This window comes from Bombus pascuorum, chromosome 4 (genome assembly GCF_905332965.1).
Source record: "Bombus pascuorum chromosome 4, iyBomPasc1.1, whole genome shotgun sequence".
NCBI classification, from domain to species: Eukaryota; Metazoa; Arthropoda; class Insecta; order Hymenoptera; family Apidae; genus Bombus; species Bombus pascuorum.
In genome coordinates this window covers 16370359-16395344 of record NC_083491.1, presented here as the reverse complement: position 1 = coordinate 16395344, position 24986 = coordinate 16370359, and the positions used below count along the sequence as shown (strand labels likewise).

The window sequence follows — 24986 nt, the reverse complement described above, 5'->3', positions numbered from 1 at the left end:
ACGTACTTACATAGATATGCGACTTAATCGATTACATCGAATGTTTTCAATGGCTACTTCTAAGCCGAAGCTAAAGCGTTCTCAATAAAACTAAATTGCATACGTAAAAGGCAATTTTCAACGTAAATCCTAATCAGTTTTCTGACTGATATCACAAAAAAATATATGTAGATAAACTAACAATCAGTATAAGCATAAAATCATTAAAAATTAATGCTACGTTAATGAAAGTAGCTTTGACAATCACAAATATCTTGTACTGTATTGACGGCGAAGTTACAAATATTGTATATGCGATTAGTAATTAAAATCTAACGTGAATAACTTTGGGATTGAGAATCTAATTCTTAATATTCTCTCCCATAAATTCGGGGAACATGGTGTTGGCAGGGTTTCAGGATTTTAGCGAAACAGGATGTAAGTATTGTAAGTATTAAATATTAGGCTGCTAAAGAATAATATATCGACATGTTTATATGAAATTTTATAAAATATAAATTCTATTGAATTTTTACATAACTATAGATAAATTATTGTAAAACGAAGATTATACTGTGATCTACAGAACACATACAGAAATTTATGTTTATACATGTACAAAAATATCAAGTAGAAAATGAATATTATCACTATATGTATTTATTTATATTCACATATAAGTAAATAATATATACAAATTCACAAATGAACCATTGTTTTGTTTTTTTTTTTTTGTTTCTAGATATTAACATAGAATTAAAGATTCTGTGATACGATGTCACAAAAATGTTCGTTCTTTAAATTTTTCTAATTTTTTATTTTTAAATCTGATTGTTTGCGTCTGATATATTGTCAATATGTCGTGACGATTCCGTCAACATTTTGGAAATTAAAACCATTAGATTGTCTCTAAATGGTTGAACTAACTGTAGCTTATCTTGGTAACCATTTTCACCTTCATATTTAATTATAAAGTGCACAAAATTCCACAACATACTTCGAAGTTGTAATAGCATGTCCGCGATTCTGAAAAAAGACGATGTATAAAATAAAAGACAAGTTGGTCATGTAAAAAATATAGGTAGAAATACGAACTCGGGTTTACACAACAAATTTAAATTTCGTATATTTTTTATCCTAATACAAATTTGTTCTTCTTCGATGGAAGCATTGTTTTGTATCTGTAAAAAAAATAACATTTAGCATTGTATAAACATATATTAACGGTTATATTCAAAAACATACCTTTTCACATTCAACATCAGCTTCACTGAATAATAGAACCGATAATGGTGATATCATACTAGTATCAAGAACTACAGAACAATTTCTTTCCCTAAACTCCATCTTATTGATGTAAGTCAAAAGCTCACTTGGCCATGTTTTTCTATTGTAATTTACACTCTCATTTTTAATTTTAATGACTTTGTTAGCCCTAAAAAGTAGAAAACTATATAAATTTTAGCTCTTTCTTGCATATTATAATTATGTGTATTTTTAAAAAATATATTAACTCAGTCATTAATATGTTTGCATTTTTTGTGAAACATCCGTTTTTAAATCCATAAGCATTTCTTTTTATCAAATGATTCGTAGCAGCAAATAAGATCGCTCGAATCAATTCATTATTATCAGAATATGCATCCAAATATTCAAAATTAGATGTGTCTGAAATCATTGCACTGCTTACAAGTTCATTTACATGTGACGAAAACAGCTCTACAAATAAACAATAGTTATTCTAAACATTATTTTTCCTCGTATATATATATATATATATATACATACAAATATATATACATATATATATATATATATAAAATACTTACTTTGTATCACATTAGAGTTATTTGTAAACTGAGTTTTATTACTGTGCTCCATACAATAAAAATATTCTAACATACTAATATGATCACTTGTTTTATGAAATTTCAACTTGTTTTCTTTCAAAATTCTGGAGGAACTTAATTTTTCCTCTAACGAAACATTAAATCCACCAAAAGTAGAAATTGTAGTGATTAATGATAACACAGGACTAAAACATCTAAAAAATATAAACTAAAATATATAACAAGAACTTTTTAAAAATATAAACATAAATATGTAGTATAAAATATATGGAAAAATAAGGATATCTTCTAGCAATAATGTAAATTTTTACGTACTGCAAAACACAGGAAAGTACTACTGCTTTACTTAATTTCGGATGCAACGAAATATACGAAACACGTTTGCCCAAACTTGTAAGATTTTCATCCTTATCGAGAAAGCCAGAAATTTCCAAATTATTTACAGCAGAAATTACTGAACCAGTATCCGGTGGATCAATCATACCATTAAAGAAATCCAATGCTTTCTTATCAGATAATGTTTTACTAATAATAATTGCTTCTTCCAATGGAATTTTTAATATCTCCGGTTTCGGATATAGATCTAATTCATTAAATTCTTTTTTAGTAATTAAGTGATAACTTTCACCAAATCTTACACGTCCAGCTCTTCCTTTCCTAAATATTAATAAATATATATTTTAATCTTTTCTTTCTTTGAAAGTAAAATCACAACGTTGCATAAAATAAAAATTACCTCTGATAAATATTGGCTTGTGATATTCGACTAAACTCTAAACTAGATAAAAACTTCTGTTCATTCCATCTTAAATCTCTCTTAACAGCAGTATCTATAACATATCTTATATCTTGGATGGTAATACCAGTTTCAGCTATATCTGTAGCTAAAATAATCCTTGTAATATAATGAGGAACTTGTCCAAAAACCATTTTCTGGTCATCATTTGATAGTTTAGAATGAAGTGGTAATATTAATACATTATTTATTTTATATTGAAGCATGTTATATAAGTCCTTAATTTCTTGCCAACCTGGAAGAAAACATAAAATACCTCCACGTGGTTTATTTTTAATAATCCATTGTATTAGATGCACTATGTCATTGAAAGGAATTTGTATTTTCATAGGAGTATTCTGATCTAATGAGTTCTTATTTAAGAAATCAATATCATCCAAGAAATGCATTTTTACATCAAATAATTTCCCAGGGACATCAATAATTGTGGCGGAAAAGTATTGTTGAAATATATCTACGTTTATACTTGCAGACATAACTATAAGTTTTACATGTGGATTGCGTTCCAACATATCTTTAAATAACATTAGCAACATATCTATTTGTAAACTTCTTTCATGAGCTTCATCTATAATTATGTGTGATACTCCTTTTAATGTAGAATTATGTTTTAATTTTTGCAAGAGTATGCCAGTTGTACAATATGAAATTGAGCCACTTATTCTTGGCATTTTATTAACAAAACGTACATGATAACCTATTCTATTGCCTATTTTTTCACCCCTTTCAGACGCAACACGTTCAGTCAAGGAAATAGCTGATATTCTACGAGGTTCTGACACAACTATATTACATTCATGTGTTTTATTTTGTTTTATATATTCATCCAGTATGAACTGTGGAACTTGGGTACTTTTGCCACAGCCAGTTTCTCCTTTAATTATCAAAACCTGGTTATTTTCTAAAGCATTAAGTATTTTTTCCCTGAAAGAAATTTTTAAGCAATAAATAACTTGATAACAAATGTTATATATAGATATATAAATACATACTTATAATTAAAAATAGGCAAATTTATATTTTCATATCTTCTTATTTTGACATTCCTTAATGAATGACTACTATGCATTTTACCAAAATCATCATCTAATGAAAGATTATCTCCCAATTCTTTTTTCAAATTGTTTTCTTCAGTAGCACATGGTATTGTTATTATAGATTTTACTTCCTACAAATAATCATAATAAATTAAGATATTTGTAAATATTAAACAAACATTTCTGTTACTTATAAACCTTACATTATTAAAAGTATCAATCAAAGATTGTATTTTACTTGCGAACTCTGGTGGAAGATTGATATTAACAGATTGTTGAGATTTATAAAAACTCTTTATACTTTCATAATCATATAATATAGGTTTCAAATCTTTAATTTTTTCATTCATATATAGCCAATCTAAACACATTAATGCTGCATTATGTCCAGCTTTCTTTTTGCTTGATGCTATATCGCAAAAGGATGCTTCATAAGGCCATGTGACATCAATGGTACATTTCATTTTATTATTATTCCCTTTTATTGCTGAATATGTAAATGATATACATGACTTATTGAATTCATCACATACAGCTCCATAGATTAAGTCAAGAGCATATTTAGGATGTGGATGAACTTGTTCAAGCTCTGAAATTTGAAATGAAAATATTAGTGAAACTTAATTTTATATAATATCTGTACAATATACATTTGTATATTATTCATTAATTAGAGGAAATTGGTATTATTTTACCATACTTACTTGGTTTCCTAATTGCAAAACCATTCAAATTTGATACATTTGTATCTTGTTCTTCCTGTTCCTATTATGATAATTTTGTTGTTAATATATTTATATATTACACTACATTTTAATAGAAGAAATAGTATGCTATATACTCAATTATACAATTTCTATTTCATATTATGATTACATGTTTTATATTATAATTACGTTATATTTACCTGTGTAGAGTTATTTACTTCTCTAAGATTATTTTTATCGATATTGAACTTCAATGAAAAAATAATAAAATGACATTAGATCTGACTGATTTGCATTCCTCATAAAATCAAAATTTGATTAATTACTTACATTACAAAATGTATCAGATTGTACATTAATTTTTGATTCCCCTTTATAACATCGATAAAGTGTTTGATAGTTATAAAACTTTCTTAAATGTGATCTACATATTTTGTTTGTACAATAAAATATTAAACTGTTCAACAAAAATATTTTCGATCATTATTTTTATATGATTGATTAAGGTCATATATTATGGACTACTTACTGGCTACATAAAGATTTTTTTGAGTTAAACATGACTGCAGATAAAATCATTTTCCTAAGTTTAATAGCAATTTTTATACAATGCTGGTCTTGTGGTATTACAATATAACTTAATATAACAAAATTTAAAAGGTTAAATTTACCATCTAATATACTTATAAGTATATATTCTTATATTTCAGTTTTAACTTTTTGTTTTATTAAATAAGTATTTAGGATTGATGTAAATATTTTTAAAAATCAAAATTTTGTAATTCATATACACATATTTGAATTATACTTGTAAAAATTCAGAAAACTGTATGAGATATGTATGTATTATAGACATACTTAAAGTATATCATATAATTCGTATATGAGTTTCGTGTCTACATAATACGTGGTTTTAGATAAACGCCACGTCTATGATGATACCGATTGTAACTCGTTTACCGGTTAGTTAAGAGTGTTAAACGACAATCAACAGTGAGCTGAAAGAAATTCTTACGTGAAAAACATGATTAATCGTAGTTTAATTATATTGCTATGGAATATTGTGTTATTTTTCGGATTAAATATCCAATCTTCCGCTATTGCCAGCACCATTGATCCCGACTTGAATTTTAAGAACGTGGAAAAACATATTGATCTGCAATCTCAATTAACAAAAATTACAACTAGACTTATATTAGAAAATGGAAGTAAAGATCGACACATACGAAATTTCCTTTTTTCACTGGAACCTGAACAAAAAAGTAGTCTTAGTTACATAGCAGCTTATAGAGAACCTGTACGAGTTGAATTAAAGCTAACCAAAGTCAAGGTAAATGCTTATCCAGATGAAACTTTCTATCAAATTGAATTAAAAGACCCATTGTCTCCTGGAAGAACTATGTCTGTTGAAATTGAATGGATATTAGCTCATGAGCTCATACCTCATCCTAAAGAGATCACACAGAAAGAAAAACAATTAGTAAAATATATAGGAAATATTTATCTTTATGCGCCATATAGCATAATGAAACAAACAACCACTGTATCTTTACCATCACGTAATATTGAGAGCTACACTAAATTTAAACCTGTTTCACAGAGTGATTCATTTATCACATATGGTCCATATGAGAAACTTTCTCCATTTTCTTATGAAGAATTAAATATACACTTTGAAAATAATAATAAATTCCTCGCAGTTACCAGACTTGAAAGGAATATTGAAATATCACACTGGGGCAATATAGCAGTAGAAGAACATATTGACTTATTACATACTGGAGCATTACTAAAAGGCTCATTTTCACGATACGAATTTGCCAGAGAACCAAAATCATGGGAAGCTAGTATTCAAAGTTTCGATACCATTTTACCTGCAGCTGCCTCTGATATTTATTATAGAGATGAAATTGGTAACATTTCAACATCACATACTCGTATTAAAAAGGATTCAGTAGAACTAAATCTTCGCCCAAGATTTCCACTATTTGGTGGTTGGAAAACTAAATATATAGTTGGATATAATGTACCTAGCTATGAGTATCTATTCCATTCTGGAGATCTATATACTTTAGAAATGAGATTGTTGGATCATGTTTTTGATGATATGGTTATAGATGAATTAATTGTAAAGATTATCTTGCCAGAAGGTTCCAAGAATATTGAATTAAGCCTTCCATATTCTGCAACACGTTTACCAGATTCTCTTCATTACACATACTTAGATACTACTGGTCGTCCAGTAATTTCTGTTACTAAGAAGAATTTAGTTGAGAATCATATTCAGAATTTTAAACTAAAATATACATTTCCACGTATATTGATGTTACAAGAACCATTGCTTGTAGCTGCAGCTTTGTATTTACTATTTTTATTAGTAATTACTTATGTAAGACTTGATTTTTCAATTGACAAAGATGAAGTTTCAGAAAGTAAATTAAGAATTGCTGGTCAGTGTGAAAAGATCTTAGCTGCACAAGATCGTAGAGTAACTTCTTACAATGAACTAGATGATCAGTTAGCATATCTTAAAACGAATAAAGACGCTAATGCATTTCTATCTGTAATAAAAGGTATTAATCAAGAATATAAAAGTGCAACCAGTTCTATTACTGAAATTGCACAACGCTTGAAAGGAGAATCAGGAGATGTATATGATCGTATTCAAGAATTACAGAAATATGATAGAACTTTAAAAGAACTTTATAATCAACAACAAGCATTGTATGTAGACAAATTAGTACCAGGCAAGATAGGACGTCAACAATTTGTAGAAGCAGAAGCAGCTATTACAAAGAAAAAAGAAGAATGTGTTGAGAAAATAAACTCTATCATAAAATCATTACAGTAATAATATTTTCCTGAATATTTTCAGTTAAAAAAATATTTGAGAACAAGAGACTCAATAAAAATAATTTAAATAATAGGTTATAATAATAAGTTGAAACAACGTTTCCTTTACAATGAATTAAAATTTGTAATAAAAAAATTGTAATAAACGTAATTTATAATAAATATATATTATAAATTATACATTTTATATTTTTATTATCCATTTAGTTATGATATAATAATAACGCATATTTTAAGTCGCTACTTCGAAGTAGAGGATTTATATCTGTAATTCTGTATAAAGGATTACAGAGACACAATATAGGAAAATATGTAGTATACCATAAGTATAAAATACATATACTTGCTATGCTGAAATGAGAATAGAAAATAATATAAAGTACGACCAATGAAAATTACATTGATTTTTACAAAATATAATTGTAGTTAAATTCATTGCATGTACAATAAAAGACAAAAAAATATAATTTCTATTTTCATGGCATGTCAAATATCCACTCATATGTTAGTATGTATACAACGCCGGTTAAATAAGACACCTGCTAACCTTTCAGACAGCATCGTGTTTGAGAAAACTGTCATTTCACTGATAGGTTGAATGCTCGGTAGTAGAATGAGTAATTTAAGAAAATTTATAGGTAATTAAATTCTTTATTCATCATATTAACATTTTAATAATCGACGTTTATGCATGAACTACAGTGTATCTTCGTGTTTTTTTTAAGATATTTATAAAAAGGTTATGCTTTAACAAATAATATATTCTACCGTTGTTAATTTTAATGCAGACATCGGGGCCAATTTGACAGATCCTATGTATCAAGGAATTTATCATGGATCACGAAAACATCTACCAGATTTGGATAAAGTTTTAGAACGAAGTTGGAATAATAATATTTCAAAAATTATAATCACTGCCGGTAATATAGAAGAAAGCAAAAGGGCTCTTGAAATAGCACGAACAGATGGTGAGATACTTTTGTATAAATAATGGGAACATAATACTAATTAAGTATAACTTGGTGTACTGTCGCGTCTCTCTATCACAGGCAGCTATATTTTATAATTTTCAAATTCTATTTTTTATGTAGAGATATTAATGTTTTAGAAACAAGTACAATGATTTTGGTACAATTAACATTTTATGCACCTTACAGGCTTTCAACTGTGAGGGTAAAGACTTATTGTTATAATGTACAGCTACTGTTTATTTCTTATTGTTAGACTGAAATACAAACATTGCATATGAAGAAACCAGTGAAAGAGAGATGCAATGGTGTTGTGATTCTATTCTCTAACTACAACAACAAAATGCATGTCAATGGAAATACCTAGGTACATATTATATTATTATTTTTCCTCTTTTATTGAATTTATTCATATATTGACTGTTACGTATATTTCAGAGCGACTATTTTCTACAATTGGTTGTCATCCGTCACGTTGTAATGAATTTGAAGAAAGTGGCAACCCAGAAGCATATCTCAAATCATTATCGGATCTAGCCACAGACAATAAAGATAAAGTTGTTGCTATTGGTGAAATGGGACTAGACTATGATAGGCTGCAATTTTGCTCCAAAGATATTCAAAAGAAATATTTTGAAATGCAATTATCTTTATGTTCCACTTTAAAGTTACCAATGTTTCTACATTGTCGTAATGCTAGTGAAGATTTTGTAAGAATTTTAAGAAAACATAAAGATACATTAACAGCTGGTGTTGTACACTCTTTTGATGGTAACCCAGAAGAAGCCAATTCCATTTTACAAATGGGATTATACATTGGTATCAATGGATGGTATGTTAAATAAGTAACATATTTATTCTATATCAAATAATTAACACACATGATGTTATTTATAGTTCTTTAAAAACAGAAGAAAACCTTTTCGCTGTTACAACTATACCATCAGATAAATTGATGATAGAAACTGATTGTCCATGGTGTGAGATAAGGCCTACACATGCTTCTGCAAAAGATGTTATTACTCATTTTCCATCCATTAAAAAGGAAAAGTGGCAATGTGATAAAATGGTCAAGGGAAGAAACGAACCATGTACCATAGTGTAAATATATTGATCAATTTTTAAACCAAAATTTGCAATGATTATGATATAATTATGATTAAATTATATTTACGTTGTATATATTATTATTTGATTTCTCTTTACAGCCAAATTTTGGAAGTACTTGCGCGAATTAGAGACGAAGAAGAGGAATATTTATGCAACCAAATATATAAAAATACAATGAAAGTCTTTTTTCCTCATGAACTTTAACACAGTAATTCAAACTGAAACATTAACTTCATAATCAGTGTGCGTTTTAGTATTGCACGCTCATACATATAATCAGGGAAAAATGCTGTGAAATTATATAAAAAAAAATAAACATAATTTCTACTAAATTCATTTCTAAAAAGGAAGGAAATGAAATACATTTTTACACACATAGTTCTATGGATGTGACAAGTATCACATTCCATTGATCTCTTTCCATATAAATCTTTAATATTTGTTTCTCCTTTTTTGTTAAATTTATCATTGTCACTATAATCATCACCATTAGAGTTGCATGATTAGCGCTATTATATAATTATAATAATAATTATATTACTATACATATATTTATCAACATTATTCTATATGTCCTATGAATATTATTATTATTGATGTGTCCAATGACATTAAGTTAATATTTTACATGTACTATAAAATCAACAATAATCTATAATAATCCAGCTTTATTTTTGTAAAAAAAGATAATACCAAAAAGTAATTTTATTTAATACATTGTCCGATTTATAAATCAACTTGTTATTATATTATTATTCAACACCATATTAGAAACATTAAATGAAAATATATTAATGAATATACAAATAAGAGGTTTTAAGTTTGGTACTACATACATAGAGTGTAGTCTATATATTACTTTAATAATTATTTTGACAATAGTAACTTCAAAAAGAAACTGACATTTTCATTAAATTTATGGATCTTAATATCATACTTAATCGTATGATACATTTTTCAAATATCACAGGTAAAATGGCCGTCACAATATATTTGGAAATGTATAATATCAAGTTCGGAATTGTAGAACTAAATGCAGAGGTATGAAAGGAGATTTTTTTGATCACCGAAAAAAATCGGTATGCAACTTTTAATAAATTTCATTCATGGAACTTTAGAAAGTGTTTGCACCTTTTCATACACCCAATCATAAGTTTGACTCGCTAAGGTCTGTGTGGTGTCAATAGCTTTTGAGGCATAATTTTGCAAATTTTCTGGGCTTAATTTTCCACTAAAAACATAATATTATAAAGTATAACTCTTCATACTTCAAAAACTTTTTATGTACTTACACAAAAACATTATGTTCTAGCCATTGAAGTGTTGCAGTTGAGCGTTCATTCAGCTTCTCCACACATAAATTTGAATAAAGTTTTACATATTCTAAACCTTGATTACTTCGTAATTTAATTTCATCCAACATTCCAGGGACATAATACTCTATCTATAAAGCAAACAAAGTATTTACTTATAGTATCTACAACTTATATATTGAAATCATTAAGACTTACTGTTTGTACAATCAGTGGACCGTTTCTTCCAATATATTCTGCAATATTACCATAAACTTTAAGAGAAAGATGCTTCATTAAAAGATAAGCATCTCCTGCTAATTTAATATAAGGTTTACATGTTTCAACAGTTGTTTTATAATATTCTGGTGAAGTAGCTTCTATAAATTCAAGTGCTCTAGTGGAATATTCTTGCACTACAATCCATGACTGTTGTCCATAGGCAACTAATCCAGTTCTTTTTAAAAACTTATTTACTAAAAAGTTATATTATAAATATAAAAATTAATATATTTAGACAATATTTCAAACAGACTGAATATTTATATGACTGAATATATATATATATATATATATATATATATATATATATATATATACACAAAAAAAGGAAATATTCAGTCTGTTTGAAATATTATCTAAATATATTAATTTATATATATATATATATATATATATATATATATATGTATGTATATTTTGTGTGTGTGTGTATTTACCTTTAAAATCATCATGTTTGTATATGTCATAAGCAAGGATGGCACTAATAAGAAGTAATAACAAAATAATTCCCTTTTTCCAGGAATATTTCTTATTAGCAGAAGCTGTCATTTTTAGTAATAAAGTCTGTAATAAAAGTGTAATAAAACAATGTATTACATGTTAACTTATTTACCATTTAACATGAGTCTAAAGGTCAATATCAAGTATCAAAAGAGGAACCTTACTACAGATGTATATATATAAATAAATTTAATTTTTGAATACGTACTTTTTACTTACAGAGTTGATGAAGAAATGAAAATATTTTCTAAATTATTTATTCTAAAATATTGTCTGCAGTATGTATCTTTGTACAAAAAAGGAATGACGCGATGAATGATGTTAATGTCGTCAGTAGCGATGCTGAAGGGACAATATGCGATCGATAGTCTCCTTCCGAAAAAACAAACGACCTAACCTACACTATATTTAAAATTCAGATTTCTCAAAATCATTCAAATATTACACTCACGATTTTTCAAAATAAAAACAAGCTCAAATGCAAATTTTGCAGGTTATTGCTGGAAAATTATACCGGTATTTAAACGTCTTTCCTCGCTCGCAAACAGGCAATTAGCCTACACGCGATTTATACGTTACGTAGTATTCTGCTGACACTCATGCTTTGCGCATATACGTGTGTATATGTATGTATAAGGCATAGAATACAATAATCAAATGTTACGTTGATTATTTCCGTATTTCAAGACATTTGTCACATACAATGCGTAAAAAACATTCTAATTTCGGCAAAAAGTATTATTTTTATATAAATATTAAATATATATATTTAATACAAAAACAAATATTTAAATTTACCTCGCATATCTTACTACAATTGTTAGCAAGACCTTCATCTTTGCCCTTTTTCCACCTTTCATTAATTGTCTGAAATTCTATACATGTTTCTTTTAAACATTTTGTTTCTAATGTTATGTGCAAATCATGCCATTTAACATCTAAAAAAAAATTAAATGAAATTAAATTTAACAAATCCATCGTATATATATATCATCTATAAAGTTAAATCACTATTCTTACCAATATGCATTAAAATCAAATGAGATTGATATAAATTTTTGGCATAAACAGACCTCCACACAAAGAAACAAAATGGATCTGTAGCCAAACAAGTCACAAGTACTTTGATTAATTCATCCCTATAGTTTGTATTTACCTTCTGTGTAACTTTTGTAATTAACAATTCAAATAGCTTCACATAACTTATATTCTTATTTTTAAACAATATTGACTAAAAAGAATAAAAAAAATTATGTCTATTTCATACTAACATGGTGTTTTGTATAAATATAACACTCAAATACATACTCTTAATTTTTCAATGCTGTTATTGATCTCCCTGCTTACAGAAACAGGAATATTAAATTTCCCAGAATATGTATCTTTTATAATGTCAAGATAAAGTTCTGGTTTAAGATCATAACAGATGTCATGCCCAAATACAAGATCATTCAAAATTTGTGCTACATAACTACAGTAACTCTTTGTCTCTAACATAGGAGACATTACTTCATGCCATACTTTTAAACCCACAATTAAGTTTTTTCTACCAGCTTGTGATATTGCCCACAATAAAGAAAGACCAATATTTTTTCTATTTTGATAGGAATTTTTTACACCGATTAATTTAGAAATGTTAGCAATTGTCATTTCAGGATTAATACGTGCTAGAAGTTGTAAAAATATTTTGTGACCTACAGCAGGTGATCCCTTAACCATATCAGTAGCCATTGTAGTAAGAGTATTTTCATAAAAAAGTTGGGCTGTTTGTTTGCCTACGATATCAATTGCTTTTTCTAATATGGAAGAAATCGTTTTAGGTACTATACTTAAAGGATAGTCTTTAGGCTTCCCAGAAAAGACTGCATCTTCTTTATCAACAGGTATTTTCATATTAAGGAAGGCAGCGAGATCTTTTAACCAAATTAATGGAGCTTCAGGAAATTTAGTTTGACTACTAGTAAAAACATTTCGAAGCTCTTCTGCATTAATCTGTTGGAAATGATATTTCAATATCAATAAACTTATCTGGAAATTATACAAAAAGAACATTTTTTAAAAGTATATATATATATATACATACCACATTTAATGCATCTTTTATAGACTTTGGGGGTTTTTCCTTTGGTTCTTGCTTCTTTTTCTCAGATTGTTGCTGTTTCTGCTGTTTCTGCTGTTTCTTTTTTTCTTCATTCTCTTTGATTTTATTTTCTTTCTCCTTTGACGGCTTTTTATTTTCCTTGTTATTATCCAAATTATCATATAATTTTTTTACTTGACTTAAGGGAACTGAAAAAAGATAAGTTCTGAACTAACATACTTTCATCTGTATAATGCAATAAACATATTTTCATCTAGAAACTTTATTTTTGAATGTATATATAAAGCAAATTTTACAGTAACATTTTATTTGAATAAAAGTGTTTATAAATTTTAAGAATTATTATTTAGTAGCAAATGAAAGTGATAACAATTTTATACAAAGTTGAGTAGAGACACTTACGAAAATCTTCCACTTTTGGTACATTTTCGATAAATTCCTTTTTTTCTACTTTTGTAAGTTTATTGATCTTGCCATTGTTTTTGTCTTTCTTATTTCTTCCAACTATTTCCCATCCACCAGACGACATAATGCTATAAATGCAATAAACAAATGGTCAGCTAATAATGCTATTAAAAGGTACTGAAGTATTTGTTGGCGATTGGCAGTTATGTTGCTGTCCGTATATCATAGGTACGTGGTCGCGCATGCGTAGAAAGTTGCCACGCGCTACTCTTTCATGAAATAACTTTCTTAATCCTTTTATAGATAGGTAATTAATAATAACATGTAATATCTACATTATCATGACACTTATTACAAGTAATATAAATAATCATGAAATATACAATTTATTATCAACTAGCAAATAATAAATTGTAATAAATAATAAATGTTAATATTATATTTACAAATATATATAATTTAGCGTTTTATATATTTAATTATGTAAAAACTGTAACGCGTTTCTGCTATTCGAAAAGAAAGAAACCAAAGAGTTCTTTCATAAAACACAATATTTCTCATTTAATTGAATACATAAAATTGCAATGTTTACATGAAATAATATTTTTAAAAGATATTATTACAATAAATTAGATATAACTAAAATATAAATATACAATTTTATAAAGTTAATCTTTTTTTGCATCGTCAATGAATCATAAACAAAATTTAATTTTCATATCAGTTTTGTTTCGAGAAAAGGTAAATAAGAACAAATTATATGATGTGACATAGATATGTAGTATGAATATGGTCAGACTCTATTCTTTGGTATGATAGTATGCAATACATACTACACAGATTTGTACTATAGTTATGTCGTCTCTTCTAACGCTTATAATCTGTGTTGTGGTATAATCATATTTTATATGTGCTATAATGCAATGATACAAGATGGAATATCATGTTGTAAATATGTTCAAATTAAGTATTATATGACTGAATAAAGATAATGCAATAATACAAAATACTATTTGACTGAAACATATATTATATATCCTCTAATAATCAAAAAATAATGATAATCAAAGAGTCTTACTACTTTCTTTAACCTTAATAAATTGACATCCCGTGAAAAATTGTTGCCCGGGACTGTTTGCTAACAAAAATGCATTTTAAAAATGAATATCGTAGATCCATAGATGAATACAAACCTGCTGTACCGATAAAAAGAAAAATGAGCCTTTATTGGATCTTAGTAATCTTAAGAATCATATTAACTCTTATTCCTCAAACAGGATATATTCATCCTGACGAATATTTTCAATCTATCGAAGTCATATCTGGTAAGTACAATAATATTATTGTCTAGGAATAACATGATTAATTTATATATTTATTTATATGTTAATTTATAATATAAACAAATTATGGGGGGAATTTTCATTTTGTAGGGGATTATTTTGACATTGACGTCAACAAACCATGGGAATTTAATTCAACGTTTCCCGTAAGAACTGTTTTAATACCACAAATCATAGTTGGTATGCCATATTCAATTTTGAAGAGACTTTCAAAATATACAGTTTTTTATTTGGGTATATCATTGAAATCGCCATATTTTCTTATATCATCTCCACGTTTATTAGTGTGTGGCTTATCTTTTATATCAGATTATTGTTTGTATAAAATCTGTTACATATATGGTCAAAATTACAAAATAAGACTGATCATTTATGCTAGTTCATATGTTATGCTTGTTTATGCCACTCATACATTATCAAATACTATTGAACTGGTGTTAACAGCTTTATTATTATATTATACATCATATTCTATGGCATATTCAGAAAAGGTATCAACATATATACTATTATGGTAAGAATTTATAGACTGGTTCATAAAGTGGTAATATTTATCATTTTAGGTAGTTGTTCAAAGTGATTATCTATCAGATAAATATAATGAAGCAAAAACTGGTATAGAAAGAGTAAAATACTACAAACTTAAAACTACATTGCCGCCACATTCTTTAAATCATTGTATAAAAATTGCAACAGTTACTGTGATTGGTATATTCAATAGACCAACATTCATTGCATTTGCCTTTGCTCCTATCTTCTTTTGGCTACAGAGAGGTTTAGGTTCAAAAACTGTAGGTTTTGGAGACTTTCATGTTCGAATATTCACCTTCATTGCCTGTGGAATACCTACCACTGTTCTTTTTATTTTAGTTGATAGCTTTTATTTTGGTTATTTAACAATGGCAGAGATAGGTAATCTCGACATTAGCATGAATAACTTTGTGGTAACACCACTGAATTTTCTCAGATACAATTCAAATACTAAAAATCTACAGGATCATGGCTTACATCCTCATTATTTACATTTGATAGTAAATGTACCCCTTTTATATAATGTTCTTGGAGTTATTGGCCTTTGTACATTTGGAAAACTATTATACAGGTAAATATCTCAATAGTGTTGTCTACAATCAATATTACACAAAAAGTTAATAATGCGAAATAATTGATAAAGGACAATTGTCGTTTACAGTGGTTTAAAAGCACAATGGTTAAATTTGCCACGAATACAAAGTGTTGTTGGTTTAATGACAACATCTTTTATTACACCCATCATATTATTATCAATATTTCCTCATCAAGAGCCTAGGTTTATTATACCAATATTATTACCTTTAACTTTTTTGTATGCACCAAATATAAGTCAAACATCAGGAGTTGACACTATTGCACGTATTGCAGAAGATGATGAGTCCTCAAATGCATTTACAACAAGAAATAAGTTGAATAAACTACAGATTTTTTGGTTTATATGTAATATTGTATTAACGTTCTTTTATGGATTTGCTCATCAAGGTGGAGTTCTACCCTTATCATCTCATATAGCAACTGAATTAAAAGCAAAACCAGATCTTACACATATACATTTATTTACATCTCACACTTATTCTGTACCAACAGCACTTTTACATTTAAGAAATACCAAAAAGACATATGTAAGTAGTGCAAATCATAAATATAAATTGATAAAAGATTTTTATCTTTATGAACAAGGATCAAAATCTTTAAGAGATGTATGTAATGTTATTGCTTCGAAACTTCGTGAATGTGAATATAAGTATGTCACCAAGAAGGTACCATATAGATTGTATTATGCTCTTCCTGCCACAGATTTGGAAGAGTTTATTTTTATTCAAAATAGTATAAATTTATTCAATTATCATATTACACATAAATTTTATCCGCACGTTGCAGTTGAAAAATTACCGTTTTCGAAAGCTGTTAAAAATATTACGCGTTTAACAAATCTAACCACATTTTCAATGGATAGATTGACTGAAATTATGGATAACATACTTGAGGTTTTTCAACAGTTTCAATTGTTATTAATACGAATTGAGTATTTAGTAGATAATAAATATAAAAATATACATATATCATGAAAGGAATTATTATAATTCATAATTACAATATTTTAATTTAATCGTTAAATTAACGTAATACCTAATTATTTACCATTTAGTCACTATAATAACTACATTTGTTACTATAATAACAAAAAATATATGGTTATTTCATATAATATGAAGACATATTTGTAATTCTTAACAGTGAAACAATATTATACTTAAAATTTACATTAAATAACCTGTAAGATTATCTTAAATTAGGACCCATGTAAGATATTTAAAATATGCGTTATTAAAATATTTAAAAATAAAAGTAAATATATGTACAAAAATTATTTAAATTAAATAATGTTGTAATATTAAAATCAATATGTGTTACATTACAATCTACAATTTCACTTTCAATAAAATTATTTAGTTCCATCTTGAATATACTACTTATTCAATGATTATTATCCTGCATAGAAAAATAGAATATAATCTAGTATAAAGTAGATAGATAGTACAAAATATTTTCAAGTTATATTAACAATTTATTTAAACATGATACGGAAATTAAAATGTGTATTTTATAGATTTACAAGTATTATAAAATACACAATGTTAATTATAAATTTTTCATAAATACATATTTATTTCAATTATCATTTATATTTCATATGTCCATGGTAATTCCTCATTAAATTTACTTTGATGTGCAGCATTGCGCGCGGCAAATAATCGCTATAAACATTATCAAACGTATTGTACAGATAAAATTATAGTAAAATGAATATCTTCAACAAAATTTATTATAACTTACCGGATTATCTATGTATGCCTCACATTTGTAACACCAAACTGATAAATCACTGAAACTTAGGGCCAATGGATGTTCCATTTCTTCAGCGTGTATTAAACCATGTTGATTAATATTACGAGCACAGTGAACCGTATAACACTGTAAACAGATCCAGTTTTCAACATTGCTTTCACATTCTATACATGGTGAATATATATCAATTCCAGAAACTGGTACATCCTTGACACTATCCAAATGTGGACATTCTCGTAAAGGTATCACTGCAAACATGTCTCCATCCACTAATGCCTGCAAAATTGACAATGAATTCCAATTGTAAAAATCACAATTGGTCTTAAATAAATATTTATAATGTCAAAATTTAAATATTAATTACTTGCGAATTTTCCAACAAATAATCATGTAAACTTTTACTTCCAGTCATTTGCACACTTGCTCTTTCGCCTTGTTCACCACTACTACCAGCAGCAAAATTGGTAACATTTTCATCAGAATGTCCTTCTTCTTCGTCCTGATTCATGCATTTCTTTGTATACTTGGAACCTATAAAAATAATCTTATACAATAATCTTATACAACATGACTACATATATATTTTTAACCTATCATACCTTTATCATTATAAGAAGCATTAATTGTTGTATGTGTACGTCGCTCATGTACAGATTTAAGAAACTCTTGTAACTTCTCACAATCTTCTTGTGAGGCCATTTTATTTATCAGCTTCCAAGTTGTAAGGTTTTTCTGACTAGTTTGCATTTTTTCTGTTTCTATTTCTTCCAATGCTATCTTAGATTCTGAATGCTTTAATATTTCTTCACTGTTTATAACATGTTCATTTGTCTTTATATGTGGAACTTTGGGTTTAGGAAGTACTCTCTCTTTCGGTAAAGATAAATTAAATACTAAATTCATCCAATATTGTTTTTGTGTTTTTATAACATTATTTATAGTGTGAATAGCGCTCGCACATGGAGTTTGGCCATTCTCTAATATCGGTAAAGGATCACCAAGCAAAGATTTTGTACAAATAGCCATTGCATGCGCGATTGAATTAATATTGTAACCTCCTTCAAGGCTAAGAATAATACGACCATTAGCTAAAGAAGATAGCCAGTGTGTTAAGTGTCCATACATTTCTGGTGTTACGAAACAACCTTAAAAATAAGAAAAATATTTAAACTAAATTTATTATTTTAATTATAATATTTAAATATCTAAATTCTTCTAAGTTATAAAAGACATAAAACTGTATATATACCTCCTAGAGGATCCCCAATACATGCATCGAAACCCGCAGAAACTAAGACTAATTCTGGATTAAACTGATAAGCAATTGGCATTATTATCTGTTGAAATGCTGCTATATATTCTGCATCACCCATTCCTTTCTATATAACACATAAATAATATATGATGATAAATTTGCTTTATTATGTAACTTATTCTATAACATATTTTTTAAAATTAACCTTATTCCATGGAATGTTAACAGTGAAACCTTCTCCTGATAGAGAACCGACATAAGAGTAATTTGCTCGTTTAGAATTTGGAAAAAAATTGCCATTATCATAACGATGGACAGACATATACAAAACTTTAGGATCTTCCTCAAAGATGGATTGAGTTCCATTACCATGATGTACATCCCAATCTACTATCAATACTCTGAAAATTATATTATTCCTTGTACTAAGATTGTACGTTATTAACCGTTTGAGTCGGTTAATAGTCCAAGTAGTGCGATCACGCTGTTTAGATTTTGTGTCGAAAAGTCCCAGTACATTTGAACGCTACGGACGATTGACGATATTTTATATTTCATTATTATCTTCTCAATAATTTTTATTGAATAAAATTTGAAGTATTTATAAACTAATAGTACGCATATATAATAATATAGATGTATTTCATAAAATAACAAATATGACGAACGCTATTGCGCCGCTTGTTTCTCTTCGCAATCTATTAAGACAAGCGCTATCGCGCTGTTCGGGATTTTTCGACTCTGTTTTTTCAAAGATCTCTGGGACTCAAACGGTTAAAAGAAAATCGATTATAATACCTTTTTACATGATGAAATTCTACCGCATATCTAGCTGCTATAGCAATATTGTTAAAGATACAAAAACCACATGCTGTATTCTCTCCAGCATGATGCCCTGGAGGCCTAACAATAGCAATACCGGATTGACTTTCTCCATTTAATACGCTATCAACTACTTGTAATAATGATCCAGTTGATATACAGGCACTTGACCAGGTTTCAGGATGCAAATAAACCGAATTATAAGTTTCTGCCTGCTTTTTTAGCTCTTTTGGTTTTAAGTTTTCTGTATCTTTTATTGTATCTATATATTCTTTTGAATGAACTAATATTAATTCTTCTCTTGTTGCACTTCGTCCCTTTAAAATAATCAATGAACAAAATGTAATATTTCAAATAAAAATTTTGATGTTAATAAAAGAGATTTAATAATACAAAGTGAATACATGAACATACCTGTTGCACATAACATCGATCAAGTAAATTGTACTCTTGATATTTTTTATAAATAATATTAATACGATGTGGTTTTTCTGGATGATTATCATTAGACATATCACAATGTTTTAACATTCTATCATCATAAACAATGCATACTTTGTTAGGTGCTTTAGATAAGTTAGTAACTAAAGAAAAAATTAAATTTATATAATTTGTTGTTATATATAGGATTAATTATTATTAACTATTAAACTTGATATTTACACTGTATTAATGTATTTAACTGCTTTTCTATCATTTCGATAACTTCTTTATTTTGAGTTGGGTAACAATTTCGAGTCTCATACACTTCAGGCTTAATATCAGTTCCTCTAAAATAAATATATAAATGGTATTTTTATATAATAATTAAATACAATAAAATTCTTGTTAAAATTAATTTAATTTCTTACTTGAATGTAACTGCAGGTAAATATTGATTACTACTTCCTTCTTTATTATTTGTTGTACTATTAATACTGTATGTATCTTGGTATTGATAGCATTTCCAATATGGTTTATGTGCATAAATTGTATTTAAAATGGTATCACGTACACTAAAATCATGTTAAATATAAACGTAATTAATGAATTACATATGTCATACTAAGAATTCTCAGGTTTACCTTACTGAAGGTAATGTGAGAGTTTCTAACATAGGGCATGGATCGCCTAACAAAGTACGTAGTGTTAATGCTGCACTTTCTGCTAATGATTTTAAACAATAACCACCCTGTAACGAGAAATATAATGAAAGTATATTTGAAAGCTATAAGTATATAATAAAAATTTAATAACAAAATGAAAATATATTTTATACCTCCAATATAACAGCAACTTTTCCAGAAGCTAAACTCAATAATGATGATAGTAAATGAGCATAACATGCAGGTGTTAGCAACATTTCACCCTGGATATCATAAAATGAAAACGTTGAAATTATTATCTATAGTTTATTGATATATATAACAACATTAAATTTATTATATATATCAACCTTTTCGTCTCCAATCGCGGAATCAAATCCAGCTGAGACAATCACAAGATTTGGATTAAACTAAGATAAAAAAAAGTTAACAAGTAATATTTATTATTTTACCTCTGGACAGCCCAAGGCTGCATCATATCCAGCTGATACTATTATAAGATCAGGTTGAAACTAGAATAATTAAAATTGGCTTAATTTATATAAATCACATTGAAAATTATATTGATATTTTATACAATATTTTTACATTAATATTACATTATTTGAATTATTATAAATTGCAATAATATACTACCTCATAAGCCATTGGCAATAAAACTTGTTGAAATATGGCTAAATAATCAGCATTGGTCATGCCAGTTTTATTAAGTGGCACATTAAAATTATATCCTTCTCCTAAACCATCTCCAACAAAATGGAAATTGGATTCTCTAAGATTTGGCCAAAATTCACCATTTTCATAACGGTGAATTGAAAAATAAATTACTCTGTACAGAATTTCCAAGTAATACAAAAATTATTCAAAAACATTTAGAGAAAGTTCGAAAGTATTTACATACCGTGGATCATTATAAAACATTTGCTGAGTAGCTTGTCCATGGTGTATATCCCAATCAACAATCAAAATTTTACTAGCTAAATTGCTACTTAAAACTTTTTCAGCAGCAATTGCAACATTATTAAAGAAACAATATCCACAATATTCTGATTTCATTGCATGATGTCCTGGTGGCCTGAAATATTTTAAGAAATAAAAAAATATAATTTTCAATAATATTATTATTATTTATTCATTTATGTATCAATCAAGCGTTACTAAATTACCTTATAATGGCCATACCATTCTGAATTTCTTCTTTGCAAATGCTTTCCACTAAATTTATTGTTGAACCCACAGCTAACAAAGACAATTGATAGGTAGACTAGAATAATTTTAAATAAATCAATATTTAAATCTAACAATTTTGATATTATATTTAAAATAAGTACATACAGGATGTATATAAATGGCATCATATTTTGATGATAATAATTCTAAACTATCTACATCTGTACATTCATTAGTAGCCTTCAAAATATCTATCTGTTCTTGACTGTGCTTCATTAGTATTTCATCCTCTGAGGCTTGTCTTGGTGTAACCAATTTACATCTATTTATTAAACCTAACTCCTCGCATCTCTGCACAACTCTTGTCAATCTAGCAGGACATTCCGGATAACTTGGATCCCAAAGGCATTTATGTTCTGCCATAGAACGATCAAATACAATGCCAGTTTCCTTCCTTTTTATATTATATGCATCAATAGCTTTTTGATATATATCATGTACAAAAACATTGTTAGATTTCTTTCCTTGTAATACACGTTGTGTTGCTTCATGTTTAGCTGCTATTAAAGCAGCAGATGGACGAACCTGATTAAATTACACAATTAGTAACAATTGTTATTTTTTCATAAATTTATACTTACATTAAATATTTTTGCACACTTTTTGGCACTTTTCTTATCTGTCACAGACATAGTATTTTTAATATTTCTATTATTTATCTTTCCTGAATTTTCTATAGCTTTTATTAATTCAATTTCACTGTCTGCTAATTGTTTAACAGCAGAGTATAAATTTTTGCAGATCACAGAATCAGACTGTCAGGATCAATTTTATACATTTAATACAAGAGAATAGATAAAAAATAAGTTAATTTTAGAAGAATGTATATTGTAGAATAAAACATAGAATAAATCTTTAATTCTGTGTCAAAGGAAGCCTTAATTGCAAAATGACATTGTTACTTAAAAATAAAAGAATTTATTGAAAAAATTCAAAGTGACTGAATTTCAACTGTAATTATTATCGCATATATAAATAACACTGATAAATACGAAGAGAAATAATATAATTAAAAACATTACACACGCGATAAAATCTAATGCAAGGATATTTATTTACTAAATTACAAAAATTACGAAGAAACTAAATGTTGTCAATTTATATATGGATGACGATATGAGACATATCCTTGTATAGCTATTTGTTTACCCCTTCCACTTGAGCGTATTGTCGCGCACAGAATCCTATCATGTTTGTTTTATTCAAATAATCAACGATAACGAATGTATATGATTAAGAAAATTTATTCTCTCACCATTTGTGTTTTTAAGTAACTCCAAAATTTTCAGTAAAGAAGCTCTTTATAGATAATTTCTACAAACAAGTCATGCTCAAAAGAGAAACTTTAGACTTTTGCCAATCGAATCAGATTTATTTTATATGAATCAAATATCTTCATTGTAAAAATACAGTTGCTCCGACCTTTTTCATTTTTCACTTTCAATTTTATTCTTATATGTACAATTCCAATAAAGACTATTCGAGTTATAGGCGACAGTTAAAATTACAGTGATGTCATCATTTAGTCCAAGATAGAGTCACGAATTCTGAAAATAAACAAAATCCGCATCTGTCGAGACCTTCCCATACTTAACAAGCATGTATGCAGATATACTGCACCGGTTCGAAGCTGTTCAGTCTTCTGATTGGTCGTCATAACATATTAATGATATTTATAAAATTTTTAGAGATAAAGGAAAGAAAATATTGAGAAGAAAGCGTATTTTATTTTTCCTAACAATCTCTATTCAGTCGTATGACTCGTATGGTTGTATTAGTTTCATAAAAATTCCATGACGCTGTTCATTTGATACGAAGTATGCAATTGAATGAAAATATTTAATACTAGTTTAATTTAAATCATAGTTATAATGAGAAAGTGTAAAATATTACAATGATTTATAAGTACATATATCAAAAGATTTTAGATTGATATATAGTAATTCTTTATGATCTGCTAAAAAGTAGAAATTTTATCCGAGTAAGTATAGTCATTGAGGGAGGTATTTATATATTTGTTTAAAAAATTCTAGATACTTATTTAAATAAATAGTTGTAGGTACTATTTCTTCCCGGTTGAAAATGCTACCGAGATACAAATATCCAATACATTTTTGTTGTTAAGTTGAAAGAACTAACAGAGATAACAAAACCAAATTTTAGACAATTAACGCAGTATTATTGCATGAAAAATATTTCTTCTTTCTAAACGCTTACTGAATTGATTATATTCATTTAATCTTATTTTAGTAATAAAATGTCATAAGTAACTGTATCATATATTATTTAAATTATCATAACAATGTGTCAAGCATTTATCGTATGCAATTTTACGATGTTTATGTAATAAAACTTCAATAGATGCTATATATTTCTCAATAATGTAATGTAATATAAACTATGTAAATATTATAGAATTTGCATTTCTTTGATTAACAAGATGACATTAATAAATTTATTAATTTGTATAATTAAAAAGGAGTATGT

At 27.3% G+C, this 24986-nt stretch overlaps 6 protein-coding genes across 7 annotated transcripts; 3 read left to right on the top strand and 3 right to left on the bottom strand.

Annotated features, from left to right (window-relative positions):
* Nucleotides 1–621: 621 nt before the first annotated feature.
* LOC132906127 (ATP-dependent RNA helicase DHX30-like) lies at nucleotides 622–5026 on the bottom strand. The gene is made up of 13 exons (XM_060957997.1): nucleotides 4899–5026; nucleotides 4700–4826; nucleotides 4570–4617; nucleotides 4367–4427; nucleotides 3866–4251; nucleotides 3700–3793; nucleotides 2566–3577; nucleotides 2145–2486; nucleotides 1809–2023; nucleotides 1494–1698; nucleotides 1225–1414; nucleotides 1075–1160; nucleotides 622–1005 (listed from the first exon to the last, which is right to left on the bottom strand). The coding sequence occupies exons 1-13, from the start codon at nucleotides 4946–4948 to the stop codon at nucleotides 801–803; spliced, it is 3021 nt and encodes a 1006-aa protein (XP_060813980.1). The 5' UTR covers nucleotides 4949–5026; the 3' UTR covers nucleotides 622–800.
* Nucleotides 5027–5268: 242 nt separating this feature from the next.
* Nucleotides 5269–7402, top strand: LOC132906450 (dolichyl-diphosphooligosaccharide--protein glycosyltransferase subunit 1). The gene has a single exon (XM_060958659.1). It carries the CDS (start codon nucleotides 5394–5396, stop codon nucleotides 7218–7220), a length of 1827 nt encoding a protein of 608 aa, XP_060814642.1. The 5' UTR covers nucleotides 5269–5393; the 3' UTR covers nucleotides 7221–7402.
* Nucleotides 7403–7496: 94 nt separating this feature from the next.
* On the top strand, nucleotides 7497–10359 carry LOC132906465 (deoxyribonuclease TATDN1). Its single transcript, XM_060958687.1, has 5 exons — nucleotides 7497–7860; nucleotides 8011–8190; nucleotides 8629–9022; nucleotides 9088–9291; nucleotides 9399–10359. The coding sequence occupies exons 1-5, from the start codon at nucleotides 7821–7823 to the stop codon at nucleotides 9502–9504; spliced, it is 924 nt and encodes a 307-aa protein (XP_060814670.1). The 5' UTR covers nucleotides 7497–7820; the 3' UTR covers nucleotides 9505–10359.
* On the bottom strand, nucleotides 9954–14097 carry LOC132906444 (transmembrane protein 214-A). The gene is made up of 9 exons (XM_060958649.1): nucleotides 13879–14097; nucleotides 13459–13664; nucleotides 12684–13367; nucleotides 12396–12606; nucleotides 12174–12313; nucleotides 11312–11438; nucleotides 10812–11068; nucleotides 10593–10744; nucleotides 9954–10531 (listed from the first exon to the last, which is right to left on the bottom strand). The coding sequence occupies exons 1-9, from the start codon at nucleotides 14003–14005 to the stop codon at nucleotides 10405–10407; spliced, it is 2031 nt and encodes a 676-aa protein (XP_060814632.1). The 5' UTR covers nucleotides 14006–14097; the 3' UTR covers nucleotides 9954–10404.
* Nucleotides 14098–14776: 679 nt separating this feature from the next.
* LOC132906445 (GPI mannosyltransferase 4) lies at nucleotides 14777–17723 on the top strand. 2 transcript variants are annotated; one of them, XM_060958651.1, is made up of 4 exons: nucleotides 14777–15206; nucleotides 15315–15370; nucleotides 15788–16326; nucleotides 16417–17723. In XM_060958651.1, the coding sequence occupies exons 1-4, from the start codon at nucleotides 15029–15031 to the stop codon at nucleotides 17324–17326; spliced, it is 1683 nt and encodes a 560-aa protein (XP_060814634.1). In that variant the 5' UTR covers nucleotides 14777–15028; the 3' UTR covers nucleotides 17327–17723. The 2 variants fall into 2 exon arrangements, with proteins under 2 accessions (XP_060814634.1, XP_060814633.1); XM_060958650.1 differs by having other exon boundaries at nucleotides 15315–15715.
* An 82-nt stretch (nucleotides 17724–17805) lies between these two features.
* LOC132906442 (histone deacetylase 6) lies at nucleotides 17806–24099 on the bottom strand. Its single transcript, XM_060958646.1, has 19 exons — nucleotides 23755–24099; nucleotides 23081–23254; nucleotides 22605–23024; nucleotides 22436–22533; nucleotides 22171–22344; nucleotides 21906–22098; nucleotides 21722–21781; nucleotides 21443–21532; nucleotides 21249–21355; nucleotides 21036–21179; nucleotides 20848–20954; nucleotides 20599–20768; nucleotides 20161–20501; nucleotides 19568–19763; nucleotides 19357–19486; nucleotides 18707–19252; nucleotides 18472–18638; nucleotides 18096–18383; nucleotides 17806–18016 (listed from the first exon to the last, which is right to left on the bottom strand). The coding sequence occupies exons 1-19, from the start codon at nucleotides 23755–23757 to the stop codon at nucleotides 17942–17944; spliced, it is 3483 nt and encodes a 1160-aa protein (XP_060814629.1). The 5' UTR covers nucleotides 23758–24099; the 3' UTR covers nucleotides 17806–17941.
* Between the last annotated feature and the right edge of the window lie 887 nt (nucleotides 24100–24986).